Source organism: Alligator mississippiensis, chromosome 5 (assembly GCF_030867095.1).
Source record: "Alligator mississippiensis isolate rAllMis1 chromosome 5, rAllMis1, whole genome shotgun sequence".
Classification (NCBI taxonomy): Eukaryota; Metazoa; Chordata; order Crocodylia; family Alligatoridae; genus Alligator; species Alligator mississippiensis.
Window position 1 is genome coordinate 213,584,352 of NC_081828.1, and position 18,234 is coordinate 213,602,585.

Here is an 18,234-nt window from a genome sequence, read left to right on the forward strand (position 1 = left end):
GCCTTTGTATAAGTGAGGATCAGGACCTATATTGGCATAAGCTACAGTCTGGATTGTCACGAAGACCTCAATGGTGCAGGCTGGCTGCACACAGACCGTGCCCTGTCCACCACCTATTCAGCAAGGCCCACTGATGGCGTGGGATGGCAGGTTTAAGCTAGGTGGGGAGACTGTAGGATCTGTGATAATGAACTTGTTTAGTGATAATGCCAATCTCCATTTCTCATATCAGAGGGTCTCTGCCGTGCGGTCCTGGAACTGCACATGGCCACTGAGGATGCTATCGCATGGCTCGACAAATATGCACGTGTGGACTGACTGACTGACTTTGGTCTTAGACAAGATGACACAGTCTTTGATCGCTGGTTGGAGGAACGCAAGAAAACCAACTTACTAGATGTCTTTTGAACCTTCTACTCTTTTGTGAAGAAATCCTACAAAGACAGTTTTATTGATTTAAATAATACACTACTGATTTATAGCATATCTAAACCAGAGCTTCATATTAATTTGCCATCCCGCTTTCAGAGCCGTGCCCATTAGATGCTCAGTTTCTCTCAGGGAAAAAAACTGAAAGCACTTAAGCTAACCGCATGAATATTATCTGAGCCAGAGAAAGAGAACGAGCTGTATTACAAACATGCCAAATGTAGTAATGGCTGCATCTAAGTGTATCTTTCTGTGTCCCAGGACAAATGTCTAAGAGAGAATATGATTAAGAGATTCCTATATGCTGCAAATGAGCTGCTATAATCCTCCAGAGGCTGCATTTGTGGTTTGGAATCGCTGGCAGGAAAAAAATATGCCTTTGAATAATTCATATCGATTTTAAAGATTTCAATTAAATTTTTCTTACCGAGCAGACACAATCCTCCCAACATGATCACTGCCGGAGGCTGGTGACTTGATTAGAGTAAAACTTGCATCTTCTGAGAGCTCAGAGGACAGCGAGTCCGAAACATCTGGACTGCCCTCCTCAGTGGCTTCTTTCTTCTGATGCTGCTGGAGAAGATTTTAAAGCCAGCTGTGCTCTGTACAACTTTGGCTCGGTTGCAGAGCAGAACTACACCCCTAACTGCTCTGTGTTCAGATGGATAGAGCCATATATCTCCCAGGGTGTTTAACATGACAGGTTTCGTGGGAATTTGTTCTTTGGTTCTCTCCCTTGCAGAAACTTATTTGAACAACCCCCTCCCAAACACATGTAAAACCTCAAACAAAGCCAGTTTCATGCCAAACTATTGGTCCGCTCAGGGTCGACTAAAAACCTGATCCTGACCAAACTTAATCTGTGCTCTGCCCCAGTTCTACCTAACTTAGGTACCTCTATGACCCACATCACTGTAGCGCCTTAACACCTCATAGTCTTGAATGTATTTATTCTTACAACACTGCAGTGGCACAAGGAAAGTGATACAACCCCTTTTTTACAGACCGAGATTGAAAGACCCAGCGGCTGAAGCCTATTTATTTAAAAGTACATAAGCAAAGAATGCCCATTGCAATCAGTGGGAGTTAGGTGCCTAAGTACACTAAGCATCTGCCCTTTAAGTGACTTGCCCAAGGTCATACCAGAAGCCTTTGATGGAGAAGGGAATCAAACTTGGATTTCTCGACACTGAGGCCTTTTCTGCTGCTCCCATGTCGTACGAGACCTCGAGGCAGATTAACGTAATAGACCAGAAAGGACTTGCTTCTCATCTCAACATCCCTCGCCTTTTCTTTACACATGTGCCAGTTAATGACTGCTGTCCCCCTGCCCTAGAATTTTTCTGAGTTGTCTAGTTTCCGCCACACCATTCGGATCATTCATTCAGTGCCCATCAGCCCAAAGCAGCATGGGTGTCAATGGTGGTAGAGGAACTGTACATTACAAATGACCAGCCCACTTCTTCCAGGGGTCTCACTGAGGCAGTCTAAGTGACATGCTCAAGGTCATGTGAGAGGTCAGTGCCAGAGCAGGGACGGGAACCTGGGTGTCCCAGATTCCAGGCTGGTACCTTTACCCTTGGGCTATCCTCCCTCCCATTTTCAGAGAGGCTGAATGTGGTTTGCCTGCTATTTTTCAGTCCCTGTAACCCAGCTTGTGGAGCACGTTGCAAAGCTTTGATGTCAGTTTACATTCACATCATCTCTGCTGTGCAAATGATTTGAGGAAACGGCTTGCACCAGTGTCAAAGAAAGTCTGAGTCTCCCTGCTAGATCACCCTGGCGTTAGCTGGAGCTGTCACAGTGGGCAGGTGCTGGTAGGCTGAGCCAGCAAACGTCTCAAACAACATGGGAGGGCGGCGTGTTTAGAAACAGGGAGAGAGCTTCCCAAGGAGTTGCTCTGATAGTTCATTTCTTTTGATAGGTTTACCTGAAGCGTGAGCTGCCCAACCTCCTCTTCCAGCTCTTTCACCTTGGCTTCTCGTTCAGCCACCATCTGTTTGAGCTGCTCTATGAGACAGCTCTGTTTCTGAGTCTCGCTGTTCAACTGCTGTCCGAGGCTCTGCTGAGACTCCTTGTTCTTCTCATCCTGCTGGCTCAGGTGTTTTAAGATCTCATGCATTTGCTTCTGCTGGCTCTGGTGAAACAGTAATATCATGACAGACTGCTTTTGTATATCAAGAAGAATGTTAAACAAATGATGTTTCACACCTAAATTTGCGCCCCGAAGGATACATGTTTTGGGATGCCTAGTGCAATCCAAGGCCAGAAGCTGTGTGTTATGGCACTAACACCCCAAACCAAACTCATCCCTGGGATAAATTCTTTAAAGAGAACTTTATTACTCCAGGGATGAATTTAACCCACTCCATTATAAGCTTGAAACCAGCTTGAGTGTCAAGCATTTCTCATTGCTCGGTGCTATAACTTATAATGCAGGCAATCAGGCTGTGTGTGAGACGACAGCTCACAGGCTCTGATCCTGCTGGTTGAACTGAAGGGTGAGTGAAGCAGTTATACAGCACTGCAAGTGTGAGTAGAGCTTATATGCAGATAGAATTGAAGTGATTGCTATTAAGTAAGTGATACTAAGACTCCAGTTGGGACTACCCCTTAATGAGCATACTGCAAAGGGATGGGCCCTGAATGAACACTGTACAGGCAGTCCTCGACTTACAATGTTTCAAGTTACAACAAACGGCACTCACAGTGTTTATAAATTGACATCCTGTTTCGACTTTCTGATGACAGTTTCGACTTTACAACGTTTGATCCGATACGACGCCAAGCCAGCGAACAAGTTCACTGTGTCGTCCATCTCCCTGGAGAACGTCTGTCCAAATGTCCTTGGACACTTTCTTTAAGAAAGCAGACAAGACGCCAGAAAAACCTGCAGCCGAGACTCCTGAGACGACTCCAGCCAAGAACCCTTCAAAAAGTCCAACCGAGGGCCTTTCAAAAAGTCCAGCAAAGTGACCTCAAAGAAGTCCTTCCAAATCAATATGATTGCTATTTACAATATAAGTACACTAACGTAGCAATATTACTCATTCATAATTGATTGAGTACAAAATTCTAGGTTACTTTTGGTGAAAATAGGGTATGGGACCTTGGTTCAGGAACCAATCCCCCATTTATAACATTGTTTCCTATGGGAAAATCGGTTCGTGTTTCGACTTAAGATGCAGTTTTCAGGAACCAATTGTGTTGTAAGTCCAAGGACTGCCTGTACTATTGCTAGCTCTATTTGGTAGGTGGATATACTTGAGGCAAAGGACCTCATGTTCTGTTCCCAGCTCGGCTGCACATGCATTGTGTGAACCTGGTCAAAGTGGGAGCTAATGGTGATTCAGTACCTCTCGGAGCCAAAGCCTTATGAGCCTCAAGCTGGGTAACTTGAAAACAAAGTGCACAAAATTAGCTGGCACTCGTGAAAAACCCTGACCCAAATAATCTGCGACGGTCACATGAGGAGTCAGTGGAATTGGGAACAGAATTTGGAGTCTTGATTCTCATCATCTTCTACCCTAGAGGACAAAACCGTGACCACTTTTTACAGCAATTCTCTAAGACGGGTGTCAATGTCACCCAACTCCCCGAGGCCAGATCCAGACTGTGGGGCTCTTTGCAGACAGGATCCAGATGTAGTGGTGGGGTGAGCGATGGCAGTAGCCATGGCTAGGAGGGTAAACACGGCAGCAGCTCCTAGCCGCCTTCTCGACACCAAGTGTGTCAGCCTTTGTGCTGATCTCAGAATCTCATCAGCATCAATATAAAATGCAAAAATCTTTGGCTCGCTCTTAAACCTGGATTTTTCAGATCCCTTGCCATCCTGAGGGTATGGTTTTGTCACCCCGCTGTAAGATGTCTTCAATTTTAGAGAAAGCATAGATCCTGAAAGACCTAGGATCAGCTGCAATAGTCAGACTGTACCAGTAAAGCGTCCACGAGCTCATCATCATGCTTCCCTTTCTCCAGCAGGGTCAGGATCTGCCCCTTCAGCGTTTTCACCTCATTGGACAGCACTTTGTTCCTGGCTTTTGATGCATCCAGTTTTTTTTTCACGTCTTCATGATCTTTCTGAAGAGCGCTATGTTCCCCGGTGAGTTTCTGCAATTATTTAAATACATAACGTGAAATGAGGGAAGAGATTAATCGTGGCCCATTCAACCTGCTCCTTGCTCTCAGGTGAATACAAGGACGTACAAGCAGCTCTGCAGAATCCAGAACTCTGCACTGCCTTGCCCGTCGAAGTGACTCACCCTCTGTAAATGTTATGCTACTGCACGCCGCAGTCAGTGCTCACTTGGTGGCTGCACAAGAGGTCTGTGTGCTCAGGAATCCAGATGGTTCTAAGCAGATGAAGTACGTGCAATGAAGTAAATTATAACTGTGTGTCAAGACCAGAATCAGTGTGTTGTGGGTCTGCCATTGGCATCATAATTCAAGTGAATGCGCTTTTGATTAACAGTCTCCTCTGAGCAGTGCAGAGTATCAACATGTAAATACATTATTCACTTCACACATGCAGGAGATGTACGGCTGGATTTCAAACCCAAGAAGAGTTGATAAAAATCTGGAAGCACTTCAGTAAAGCTCTCTTGTGACTGGGGCTTGAGACAGGAGGACAACAGGGGAGTTACTCCAGAGCAGGGATGGTGTAAGAGCAGGATCTGGTTGTGTGTGTGTGTGTGTGTGTGTGTGTGTGTGTGTGTGTGTATGTGTGTGTGTGTGTGTGTGTGTGTGCGTGTGTGTGTGTATGCCTGCGGGCAGCCGAACACTTGCTTCTTCCTTACTGTCGTGAGTCAGAGGTATGCAAAGACCCAGTGCTCAGTTATAGCTATTGCAGGTTGTCCAATAACTGTGCAGGTTAGCTATTGCAGGTTGTCCCTGTGGTAGGGAGGTGAGAAAGGAGGCACTCGATCTCTGTGCTGGGGGCCAGAGGTTTTGTACCTACTGGCTGTGGGGAAAGCACATCCTGCTAAACCCTGCTAGTGCCTCCCCCTGCCATGGCTCTAGCCATTCCCTCACACCCTCTTAGAGATACCACTAGCTTCCCAACCCTTGAACAGTGGGAGCCTGACTGTATTTAGAGGCAGGTGGGTGAGACAGGTGGAAGGGCAGCAGTCACTACATAGCTTATTACAAGCAGGTTGTATCAGCTCACAGATCTTTACCTCCAAGGCCTCTCTCTTTTCTTTTTCCAAGCTGCGAATCCGGAGGAGGTTTCTCTCCTGGGCTGACAATTTCCGGGGATCTGTAAAGGCCAACATTTCCTCGTCGATACTGTTCATCGATGCTCTGCTTTTGCTCTGACCCAACTGATTCTCCAGCTCTCGAACCTAGGGGAAAGGATGCAGAGACATTCAGAGCTAAAGCATGGCCTTCGCTGCGCATGCATCGCTACAGCTGAGGTCAGAGACAGCCCACTACACATGATCAAATGGAGGATCTGGCTTACGGCTTAGTGTCCTACCATTTATTTCTTGGTACTTGTACGTGTCTTTGACAACAAGAGGACTGATGGCATTTTACTTGTTCCCCAGAAATAATCATTCCCTGACTGTGGGCACATGGACAAGCAGAAGTTTACAATGCACCCTCTTGAAAAGTCATAATTGTGAAAAACTAGGAACTTGAGCAAATGCTCAGCATTTTGCTTTCAGCTCTGAATACCATAAAGCTAAAGAAAAGGACCTGCGATAGTAATTCACCTTGCCTTGTAGCACAAGAATCTGCTGGGCCCGTCCACGCCAGGTACCGGAGGTAGCCAAAAGATTTTGAACATTCACATCTTCACCAACTTCACTTGCTAAAAGCTGTAAATAATGAATGAATATTAATGATATTTCCAGGCTACAAATATGTGTGGAAAACCTGGTCCTTCTATCAGCCATGGCAAAAGCCTGGGTTTATATGCATATTTGTATCCTTTGGGTGTCTGCAGCTCCTATTCAACACATGCAGAGCAGATTCTTTGCGATTTATTTGGGCTAATATTAATGGTTTCACTGGTTACCAAAGCACCAACATTTTTTTATGAAATAGGCATATAAATACGATTAAATATTTAGAAATGTGTATATTCTTTTTTCCTGTAGAAAGAAACCATTCCAAAAATGCCGGAACTGTCCTTACAGTGAAATACGAACCTGTACTGCTGGTAGGGAGTGTAAGTAAGCGTTCGTATTATATTGCATGGTCGTGGCCTTTAGTGATCATTACTAACAGCTTTCATCATATGTAATAATTATCTGATGTATACCAGCCATTAACCTAAACAAATCAGGGGCCCAATGGAAACGCTGGCAGCTCACAAATCTGTATAATACTAAGCCAGGGGCCAGTATTTGACTTATGCAATTCCAAGACAGCCACGTGAAGAAGAGCTACAGTTATTATGAAATGCATTTCAATTATTTATTAAAAGGTCAGCAGAGATCTATTTTTAGGACAAAATTCTTGTCTCTGCTCTGCATTGCAGGTCTTTTATGCAAAGCAGCAAAGTCAAAGGCTGCCTCATGTGGGAAAGAGCACAGCAAAAGGCACTAGGTACCTGGAGTGAATCAAAGAATAAAGGTTATTCTAAAGTCCCTGCTAAGCAAAGCGCTTACAATCCACTGACTTCAATGCAACTTAAGCCGGCTGAATAGGGATGTGCTGAGGCAAATGCTTCAAGTTAATCATCAGTTTAACTAGTTTTGCTGAATTAAGGTTTTTGTGACTTGCTGAGCCATAAGAAGTCAATACAAATATTAGAAAGACACACAAATGCAATGGCAGAACATTATTTTTTTAAAATTTTCAGTGTCTTTACCATTGTATTCCAAGCAATGCTATTAATCTCTCGCATTTTCCAGAAAAGCCATTCAAAACCAAAAGCGAAAGCAGCATGCTAGTCTTCATTTAATAAGTACCTCTCCCTTCCAGAAATTAGGCCCAGGTCACAATACTCCACAATATTATGAGATATACAGTCGTACCTTTTGCATCATCTTCAATTCCTGTTTTGTGGCCTGGAGTTGGTTGCGATAGTCCATCATCTTCAAGTTGGCTGCACTTAGTTTTTCTTGTACCGCTTTCAGTTCTGGACTTTCAGGCTTGGAGAGAAGGAGAACTGATTTGATAAGGACAGAGTCCACTTCACAAAAAGGAAAATACGTGACAGTGAGGAAAGCTCCGGTGTTCGGTAATGGTTCAGAAATAGCTTCTCTCAAAACCCACAGGGTTTCTAGGAGACTGAGAGACATTTCCTTTTCCAAACGTGCAATACCTCTGCATTCCTCCAGATCCCAATCAATTTACTTGTGACGCCTAAATAGGGATGGTTATATTCCCATTACTAATGCTAATGATGAGGTCTCACAACACTTAGTGAGAAACAGGTAATTATTATTACTTCCATTTTATAGATGGGGAAACTGAGGCCTAGGACTTTGTTACACCTTACACTGTGACCCGTACAAATGTTGATTGGTGTTAGCTTGGAGTTTGGAGCAGTAACACTGTTAGTCTGGAAACCTTCTCTGACTGTCCCCTACCTGCACAGCTGTGACTTACCACTAGAGGCCTGGTGAGCAGAGGCAGGACTAGGAGCTGTAGCTGTGAGTTGCCACTAGTGCAACTATGGGTGGCAGTGCAAGAGATCTTGGGATACTGGAGGTCTTCAACTTACTGGGTTGAAGAGATCCAACTTACAGAGTTAAGAGATCCTGGGATACTGGGTGGCACATCTGTGGGCAGTGGCTACACCTTAATGAAACAGGAGCTGGATAGTACAGGTCAGAGATACTGCCCTGGAGTGGCATAACTTTGAGCTGCATAATGAGTGCTTAAAACCACTTTAACATGTTAATGTGTAGACAGTCCAGGGATTAAGTGCTCCAGGAGCAGCCCATGATTACCCTGTAGCAAGGCCTTCAAGACCAGTTCAGTGGTTTATGGATCCCACAAAGTCAAACCATGACAGAGCCCAAAATATAGCCAGGAAGTCTGCACCTCTGCCTTGAGTTTTAAGCTCTGAGTCATCCTACTTCTCCAATGACTAGTCTACCATCCTTCCACTAGCCTCTCTAGTTGAGTTGGTCTTTAGCTGGGTAGCATTACTGAAAGGAAACCAGAACGAACCAGGGCTCTACTCCGACAGGGACATCTTAAAAACAAACAATTTTTGTTTCTTTTATGCACAAAACACTTGAAAAAAGTCAGTCGCTACTCTACTAACACGGGTAAGTGTAGATCAGGCCTCATTTGACAAGTATTGAAGCCAGTAAGTTTTAGGAGCTTGTTTTAATTCAAGGCAGCAGCATGGGAGGGAGGGAAGGTGAACCAATAAGGTCAGTAAACTCTTCCTTTCTGATAATATAATCAACCCCCAAAACTCACTCACTGATTTTTGGATACAGAATGATTAGGATAGGTTATAACTCCAATGGCAAAGATAAAGGAGGAGAAAAGCTACACAACATGAGAGCAAAATTTAGTTAAACTTCTGAATTTTTTCAAATAAGGAAAACTCATACCAGGTTTCCTTCTGTCATCCTCAGAGCTGATTGCTTGATTTCTGAGTCACTGCCGCCAAGAGACTGGATTTTTCCCATGGCTGCCTGGAGCTGGAGAAGACCAAAGCAAACACCCATTAGAGAGTACATGCAGTGAACAAAGCATATTTCCATGGCAGATGATTCAGCTATATTTTAATGAGTAAACAGCAAGTGTAACACCACCCGCCTTGATGGGCTAAATGGATTTTATTTATTCCAACAAAAATGTCTTCATCTACCGCTAAGTTTTCAAATAAATATGCCCGCGGTTCTATCTTTGCTGAGACAGGCTGGGTTATTTTACTGTGAAAAGAATAGCTAGCTTTTGGCTTGGATTCGTGGGATTAGTTGGCAAACCTCGAGGGATGTTTCCAATGGGACAACGTTCACAAAACAGGCATCTATGTTTTTGCCTCTAAACATAGATAAAGTCCAATGAAGATCAGGATTTGACATACTTTTAAGGCTCCCATATTTGACCCTGTTTAGCAAAACATAGATTTTGAAGTCCAATCCCCCCATTTCACAGAAAAATCTTGCAGTGTACGCTGAAAGATGTGCTAGCTCAATGACTCCAAAGACATTTTAAGATGAAAACCTGCAGCTTCACCCCCTGGCTGAGGCTCTGGCATCATTCTGAAATCCCTCTTCTGTAGCTTGGCTAGAGCTAAAGGGCTTAATTCTGTTTTCAGTCTCTGAAAGCAGGTGATAGTTGGCACCGTTCACTAATTATTCCTGCTTGCTGGAGTGCAGAACTCCTCTCATCTAATCTAATTCCCTCCTGCCTACCGAGGGGAGAGCTATGGACAACAAATTGCAAGGGGAAACACAATCAGAGTGCAAAATGAAGGGGCGAAGTGAAAACTGTATGATCCCACCAGGATTAGCTTATTATCTTGATTATCTGCTGGATGAATTGAGACCTGTGGGAAACCTTTTAGGAAGGGTGATGTAGGCAGTAGGATAGCCTACAGAACTGAGCATTAGGTAGGAGATGAGAATCCCAGGTCTACCACTAAACTGCTGTGGGGTTCGGGTAAATCACTCACCTCTCTGTGCTTTCACTTCCCTCCCACCCTTTGCTTGGCCCTCCTATTTACACTGGAAGCTGTTACGCGTGTAGACTGCATCCGACTGTGCACACGAGCAGAATATAGTATAGTGGGGCCCTAAGCCCTGACTGGCACTTCTGTGATGACGATAAATGTAGAGGTTGGGATACAGACTGCCAGATAACTGAGAAAAGATCATTACAACACTGCTGTTGTGATTGCCAGGGACAAGCAGCTGCGTTCTCAGATACATATTTGTATTTCTGATTATTTCATTTCTACCCAGGAAAACTTTTACAATCTTTTCTCCAATGCCGGATGAAGGGTGTTTGTGCCTGAAAGCTTGCAATTAAAGACTTTTTTTTTTTTTTGCAAAAATCCTGTGGGTCTAATAAATCTCTACTACAACTCCCGATTGCCTTTTCTGATGATTGGAATTTCGCAAATTGTTGGCTCGTTATATTTATTCCCACCTTTCTGCCACTGTTTCTTCCAGTGCGCATGGACACTGTGAAGAGAGCGAGTCCATCTATCCCGCCACGGGCAGAGATGGAAAGCACTCACAGTAAGACCTGGTGCTGTAACAAGCTGAGTGTAGCCACCTGACTCAAACACACGGCTTCTCCAAGAGGAAGCTACCCTCCGAAAGCTACTGGTGCAATTTCACAGTTCTGCTATGACAAAAAAAAGATGCCTCACTTCTCTTTCCAGCTCCTTGACTCTGTTATTCAGCTGTTTCACTTTGGCTTTTTCACTCTCCGTCTCAGCGGTTAGCTCGCGATTCTTTTTGGACAGTTCAACTATTTTAGTAGCTGCGATATCCCCTGCTAAACCAGATGTTCCTGAGAAAACAAAAAGGTAGTAAATGGAGGAACAGCTTAGGTGCAAGAATCAGATTGCTTGATGCTTTTGTTCTCTGCTATGGGAAGCTGTATTTTTATGGCCTAGCCTTCCTTTCTCAGATCTGTGCCAAGAACAACTGTCTGGAGAGTGGGTAGCTAGAGGGAGAGAGTTGTTAATGATGCCATTTGGGTCATTCAGCTCTTTGAGTTAGCTTACAACCACTGGTGTTGCAGGCATTGCGGTGCTGGGTCCATCAGTGCACAGCACAAAGCAGTGGCCCTTGCAAGTTTATGGTCAGGAAAACCAGCAAATTACCCCCCTCATTTCAGCAATTGCTGGCATGGATCCAGCTACCCAAGTAGAAGCAATGGTGTGAGCACAAATGTGAGCAAGGCACAGGTGTTTTGACCTTCACACTATGAAAGTCTGTTCCCAAGTATATATACATGACCTGGTAAAAGTGCCAAAGCACTGCCTGTGCTGGCAGGTTGGCACTGAAGCAGCTGCTGAAACACAGATCTTAGCTTTGCAAGATGCCTTCACTCTGCTAAAGGGATGGATATATTGCTGAGTCTGGTGTCCTGGATAATATCTAACTGGAAAATTATACCATGCTCATTTAAGACTTCCACTGCACTTTTAAAAGGAATCTTAATAGCCACTGAATGCTACTTCGCCTTCTTAAATAGATGTTTTAATCACTTCCCTGCCACAGGTGGCTTCATCAATGTGCTGGATAATGTAACCACTGTGTCAGGCTTGTACACCATTTGGGCTTTGTCATATCACCTGGGTGAGAAAAGGTCCTAACTCATGACAGTTTCTCTGGGGGTGCAGTGACACCTTAGGAATAAATCTGTATATGGTATATAGGGATTTAAACTAAGTGGTGCTATTAGTGGTCTACCCTTTTGCTAACGCTGTACGTTTCTTGGAAGAGCTTTTTACCAGGACACGTGAGAATTTGGATGAAGTGCTAAGTATCCACGTAATACTACATCTCTTATGCAACTGCTGGGGACAGCACAGCCCTAGTCACTTCAAAGGGCCATGCAGACTGTGGGCCAGGGCAGATTTCTGCCCCATTACCACATAAAAATGTTTGCAAAAAAGGTAATGTATGATAAAGAAAGTATCTGCACCACCCTTGTTTCTTGCAGAGGATGCAGTATTTCCTTTCTCCTCTGGGAGCCAGTACTTCTTTCCATGATAAATCATGGTAGTGGTAATTCTTATAATCAATACTAATCAGAAACAGCACTTGCATGTGAGAGTCTCAGACTGCAATGCTCACATTAATTAAAGCTTGGGGTTTTCCTGAGAAACAGGGGAGGATCATCATCTCAGGATTACAGAGAGGGAAAAGTGAAGCAAAGGGTGACTTGCACAAAGCTGCCCTGGGAGGCTGTTTCAGAGGCAGAAACAAAAATTGTGATTCCTGCTCCCTAACAGCCTAGCTTTAACCCTTATACCACACTATCCCTCTCAGATGTCTGATGGAAATAATAAAACACAGAGCTATAATTTATCCATCATTCAGTTTTGCTTACTACTCTTCTTATCCTTTCCCTCCCTTCCCCACCCTCACTGGTGTACTGGGCAACACTGACATCTCGTGGAAGAAGTTTGGCTAAGCTGTCAGACACAGGTGTCCTTACCATGGCACAAGTACCATTTAGAAACTTGTACATGGTTTCAAACCTCGGCCTGTCCAGTCCCTGGAGTGATGAGGAACACAACAGAAAAGAATGGAAAAGCAAATTTAAGAGGCTGTGGCCTCATCAGTTTAAATGGATCAATTTAACAGGATGCTCAAATGACACAGCCGAGGGAACATGAGAGAGGACAGCTCTAGACAGCCTCAGAAACTCCAGTATTTTTATAAATGGCTCTGTTTACTAGGCCTGCAAGCCTCGTTCTCTCCTCAGTATCACCATCAGGGAATTAGGACAGTCATAACGCTACAGGACATGATTTTCAGAAGAGGGCTGAGTGCCCCACACTCAAAAAACGTCACGGGAGATTCAGAGGCTCAGCACCTCTGAAAATCAGGCCTGCAGGAAGGCTTTCAAGCGTTGTAGTGTAGTTGAAAGAGGCAGAAGCTGTAGCAAGCAGCACATGGAAAGATAAGTGAATATTTCATTATCTAAGTGCACTACAAACTATTAGCATTATCCACATACAAAACCCTGTTTTTACTAGCAAGCAAATGCAGTTCCTGCTAGAGGCTCAGGGTCAGACCTAGTGCCATATTTGGGATCAGCAAGGAATTTTACCCCATGGCCAAACTGGTACAGACTGGGGGGGGGGTTGCATACCTGGGATCCCGACCTGGGATCACTTGAGCGTATATTAATAACATCGGCTGCTGTGGTCTCCCTGCTTTACTTGTGGCAGGTTAGGGTGTTATTTCATGTGTTGTGTCAGGGCTGATGGTAGTTTTACTAAAAGCTTAGATTATGGATGGTACAGGATGGTTTAGATAGGAATGATCCTGCCACGGGTAGGGAGCTGGACAAGATGACCTTTGGAGGTCTCTTCCCGCCCTACTTCTCTATAATTTCTATGGCCTATCAAGCTGTCGTTTTAAGGATATGAATGTGTCCTGCTTACCTGACAAGGCCAATCTCTCCTCCCCTATTGTTTTTTGGAGCTGCCTAATTTCAAAGTCCCTCTCCTTCACCAGTTTGTACAGTCTGCCGTTTTCATCTGTGACCTCTCGAAGGTGGTCGTGAAGCTGTTCGATTTCATCCTCAAGCAACCTGGAAAACACCCCAGCAATTACGGCCGAGGCCACGAGAGGCATTTCAAATACATACTTGTAACAGCGGTAGTAAGTTGACTTTCCAGAGAAACTGCGCTTTATGAATTACGGTGACGACGGATGAGTGGGCTGAGTGAAATGTTCTGAACAGCAGACCAAATAATGAGCTGATGTTCAGAGATGTAATCTATTATGATAACTTCTTCCTTCCATTTGCAAAAATGTACACGGCTCCTGGCTTCGATTAGGAGAGTAGATGGAAAGGGAGCTCTGCTGGGCATCCAGAGGCTACTGGGTTGACTGTTCCCCACATAAAAGGCCATGCAGGTTCACATTGCAGCATGTTGGACGTGCCACACTTTTCTCTACCTAACTCACCAGAAATTTCCATTTTGTTAGTTCTCATCTCTACCTCTCTTTTCCATTTGCTCCATGCCAGGGCATTAAAATAAACTACAAAACCTGCCACCCAAATTCTGTATGCTCGTCTAAAGTTCATACTCAAAGTCTATGAACAATTTTTGTGTCCTCATCCAACTTTCCTGGATTTGCCCAAGGATGGATCTAAAGAAATTAGTATGTACTATGAATGTTATGTTCTCGAATTTATATAAAACAAAGAGGAACACAAAGTACCACGAATAGGGAGGGACAATGTTGCTCTCACGTTCTTCGATATACTTTTCTGCATGTCATTCACAAAATAACTTGATTTTAGCAACTTTAATCCACACGAGAAAAGTTCCACACAAAAGTTGGCTCCTGAATAAAAATTAAGTCTTGTCTATGCAAAAAGTGGTGGGGTGTCTGCCCAAATTGGACTTTGATTTTTTGAAATACATGCCAGATGCACATTGTAAAAGTAACGAATCACTGGAATGACTGGCATATAAAATCCCATTGAAGAAAAGATTCAAAACACACAGGATTAAGAGGTGTGTTCCTATTGTCAGTCCTCAAATCAAATGAGTTCAAACCTGCTTTAAGATTTAAAAAGAAAAGCAAGAAATGTAGCAGCAATTCAAGCAGAGAAGTGAAAAGTGTCATCCCCACATTCATATATAATCCCATATACAGCAACATAGTGCAAATTTAATTCAGACATAAACTTGTACTTAAAATACATTATAGAGTAAGTATGGACTATATCAGGAGAGACAATCCAAACTCTAATGCACCCGTTTTGACTTTTCACCAGTTTTCTTCAGAACTAGTTTCCAAAACGTGACCAGTATCGGTTTTGATGGAAGCAGATTAAAGTCCTAATGGTACGTGGAATAGGTTTTCACCTGCAATACCTGCATTGTATCAGGCTCTACATTTATCAAATTTGAAAATAAACTAAGGCAAAAAGGAGGGAGGAGCAGAGGTCAGCTCTGGAGAGGTAGCCAAAAGACATGGGTTTTATGGACAAAATTAAAGATGTTCTGAGAAGAAGAATGACTTAAGATGGCCTTGTGATGAAGGTCCTGACAAAGACTCAAGCTGTATTTAAGCTCAGGGTGCAAGAGGTTGACCAAATGGAAGCAGGGAGAATGAAGGAAAGAGATGAATAAAGGTTAGCAGAAGGATGACAAGCTGAGCAGTATTTCCTAACTAAGACAAACCTAATTTAAAGGAGAGGATGGAGAGAGTAGAATAAACAGAAAGTGTGTGTGTAGGTGGGTGGTGACTTCTGAGTTTGAGGGAATGCTTTCAAAGGGCTATTATGAACAAGCCTGGCATGCAGCAAATTGTCCAGCGCTTTGAGCCCTGACAGTCTGGAAAAAACATACACATTGTTCAATTTTTTTCCTAGACAAAGCTGTACCAGCTCTGGTGACTACATACGTAGTATACATGAGACAGACTACAAAGAGGAAAGAGAACTCAGATGAATCAGAAATCTTATTCTCATCCACATTTCAGATTAACTCTGATGTGTTAGTAGGAAAATAGGTAAAAAACAGGTTTGTATTGATCAGACCCACATTTCCAGAATAAGAAGTGGTCAAGGGAAATCGGACTCCCCAGCCACTTCTTAACCTTGGGATTAGAAAAGCCTACACACATATACAGAATATGCACTTACAGGGTACATCTACATGTGCATACTGATGTGAAGAAATAAACTCTGGAGCTTATTGCTCTTGGTTTCGCCGTTTGCACGTACACCTGGGACCACAGCACGTTGAGCTGGATCAAAGCAGCTGCAGCTGGCAGGGAGCCCCGGGGGTCAGCTTGCCAGCCCAGGGCTGTTCCCCGCTGGGTCAACGTGCTGTGGAGGGCCCAACTGGGGCATAAGGGTGCTTCAGGATGGGGCTAGTTGGCAGGCAGCCTCTGCACTGAAACACCCTCATGCCCCAGCCAGCCATGGCAGCCTCAAACGTGCGGCATTTTTTACTAGTATTTACAAGTACTATCCTGCTGCAGATTAAATTAATTTACTCCATCTTAATACGGATGCACATGTCAATGCGTGACATTTACTGTGCAGGTAATTAGTCTACCGTGCAGCAAACCTCTCATGTAGATGCACCCACATACACTTAATGTAAGCAGAGTTTAAGTACACTGCAGTCACTGTTGTGGTATTAGTAGCATCAACACCGACCAGTGCCCATCATTTTGGTGCTTCTAATAGTGTCAGAGTTTCATAGATTTTATAGACATTTGGGCTGGAAGAGACCCCGGAGGATCAGCCCCCTGCCCCAGAGGCAGGAAGTCAGCTGGGGTCATAGGATCCCAGCAAGGTAAGCATCCAAATGTCTCTTGAAGGTGTTCAAAGTGGGTGCTTGAACTGCCTCCAGCGGCAGTCTACTCCAAACCTTGGGGGCTCGGACAGTAAAGACGTTCTTTCTTATGTCCAGTCTGAATCGGTCACGGTGGAGTTTGTGACCATTCGATCTTGTCATCCCTTGAGGTGCTCTGGTGAACAGACATTCCCCCAGATCCTGATGCACCCCTGATACACTTATGGGTGGTCACCAGATTGCCCCTGAGCCTGTGCATTTCCAGGCTGAAGAGTCCCATGGCTCTCAGCCTCTTATTGTAAGGTCTGTTTTCCTGACCTCTGATCATGCACGTGGTTCTCCTCTGCACCCTCTCAAGCTTCTCCACATCCTTTTTGAATTGTGGAGCCCAAAACTGGACGCAGTACTCCAGCTGCGGCCTCACCAAGGCCGAGTACAGGGGGAGAATGACGTCCCGGGATTTGCTTGAGAAGCATCTATGGATGCAAGCCAGCCTTTTGGTTGCTTTACTAGCTGCAGCATTGCACTGCAGGCTGATGTTCATCTTGTGGTCAAGGATGACCACAAGGGGAGATCATGCTCAGGAGCAATCAGCATGGGTTCACCAAAGGCAGGTCCTGCCAGACCAACCTGATTGCCTTTTACGACCAAGTAACTAAATCCTTGGATGATGGTGTCGCCGTGGACGTAGTCTTTCTAGACTTTAAGAAGGTCTTTGACACCGTCTCTCACCCCATCCTCATCAATAAATTAAGTGACTGCAGCATTGATGCCTGCACAGTTGGATGGGTAAAAAATTGGCTGATGGGGTGCACCCAGAGAGTAGTGGTGGATGGGTTGTACTCAACCTGGTGAGATGTGAGCAGTGGGGTCCCCCAGGGCTCGGTCCTCGGGCCCGCACTGTTTAACATCTTCATCAGCGACTTGGACGACGGGGTGGAAAGCACGCTGTCCACGTTTGCTGATGACACTAAGATGTGGGGCGAGGTGGACACACTTGAAGGGAGAGAGAGGCTGCAACTAGATTCAGACAGACTACAAAAGTGGGCAGACGAGAATAGGATGGGGTTCAATGTGGACAAATGCAGGGTGCTGCACCTTGGGAGAAGGACTCCACAGCACACATACAGGCTGGGGAGTTCCCTTCTTGAAAGCACAGAGGCAGAAAGGGATCTCAGAGTCATTACTGACTCCAAGATGAACATGAGCCGCCAATGCCAGACCGCAGCCAGCAAGGCCAGCCACACCTTGTCATGCATCCACAGGTGCGTCTCAAGCTGGTCCAGAGAGGTGATCCTCCCCCTCTGTGCGACTTTGGTCAGGCCGCAGTTGGAGTACTGCGTCCAGTACTGGGCACCGCACTTCAAGAGGGATGTGGCCAGCCTGGAGAGGGGTCAGAGGAGGCCACCCGCTTGGTGAGAGGGCAGCAGGACAGGCCCTACGAGGAGAGACTGAGGGACCTGAACCTGTTCTGCCTCAGCAAGAGGAGGCTGAGGGGGGGACTTGGTGGCTTCCTACAAACTCATCAGGGGGGGGATCAACAGCAAACAGGCAGAGCCCTTTTCTCCCCAGCACCACCTGGGGTGACGAGGAACAATGGTCATAAGCTGATGGAGAATAGGTTTAGGTTGGAGATCAGAAGGCAATATTTTACAGTTCGGGTGGCCAGAATCTGGAACCAACTTCCCAAGGAAGTGGTCCTCGCCCCTACCTTGGACAAATTCAAGAGGAGGTTGGACGATCACCTGTCTGGGGTCTTGTGAACCCAGCATTCATTCCTGCCGGTGGCAGGGGGTCAGGCTAGATGATCTGTTCAGGTCCCTCCTGACCCTAGCTACTATGAAACTATGAAACTATGACCCCCAAGTCCC

The 18,234-nt window shown here is 45.0% G+C and overlaps 1 protein-coding gene and 1 long non-coding RNA gene across 3 annotated transcripts in view; one reads left to right on the top strand and one right to left on the bottom strand.

Moving 5' to 3' along the window:
* Positions 1–18,234, bottom strand: part of CCDC13 (coiled-coil domain containing 13) — a 35,023-nt gene that overhangs the window by 11,416 nt on the left and 5,373 nt on the right. Inside the window, exons 3-11 of one of the 2 annotated variants that reach the window (XM_059729238.1) lie at positions 13,481–13,629; positions 10,724–10,866; positions 8,952–9,041; positions 7,413–7,529; positions 6,144–6,248; positions 5,607–5,771; positions 4,363–4,539; positions 2,360–2,566; positions 857–999 (exon numbers count right to left, since the gene is read on the bottom strand). In XM_059729238.1, the coding sequence (XP_059585221.1) occupies positions 857–999; positions 2,360–2,566; positions 4,363–4,539; positions 5,607–5,771; positions 6,144–6,248; positions 7,413–7,529; positions 8,952–9,041; positions 10,724–10,866; positions 13,481–13,629 (1,296 nt within the window). Of the gene's footprint in view, positions 1–856; positions 1,003–2,359; positions 2,567–4,362; positions 4,540–5,606; positions 5,772–6,143; positions 6,249–7,412; positions 7,530–8,951; positions 9,042–10,723; positions 10,867–13,480; positions 13,630–18,234 lie in introns of both variants that reach the window. The other variant, XM_019497421.2, reaches the window with a different exon arrangement.
* LOC132250960 (uncharacterized) lies at positions 4,446–10,437 on the top strand. The gene is made up of 5 exons (XR_009462739.1): positions 4,446–4,531; positions 4,618–4,794; positions 5,638–6,195; positions 6,531–6,601; positions 8,976–10,437. It is a non-coding gene; the product is annotated as an uncharacterized LOC132250960 (long non-coding RNA).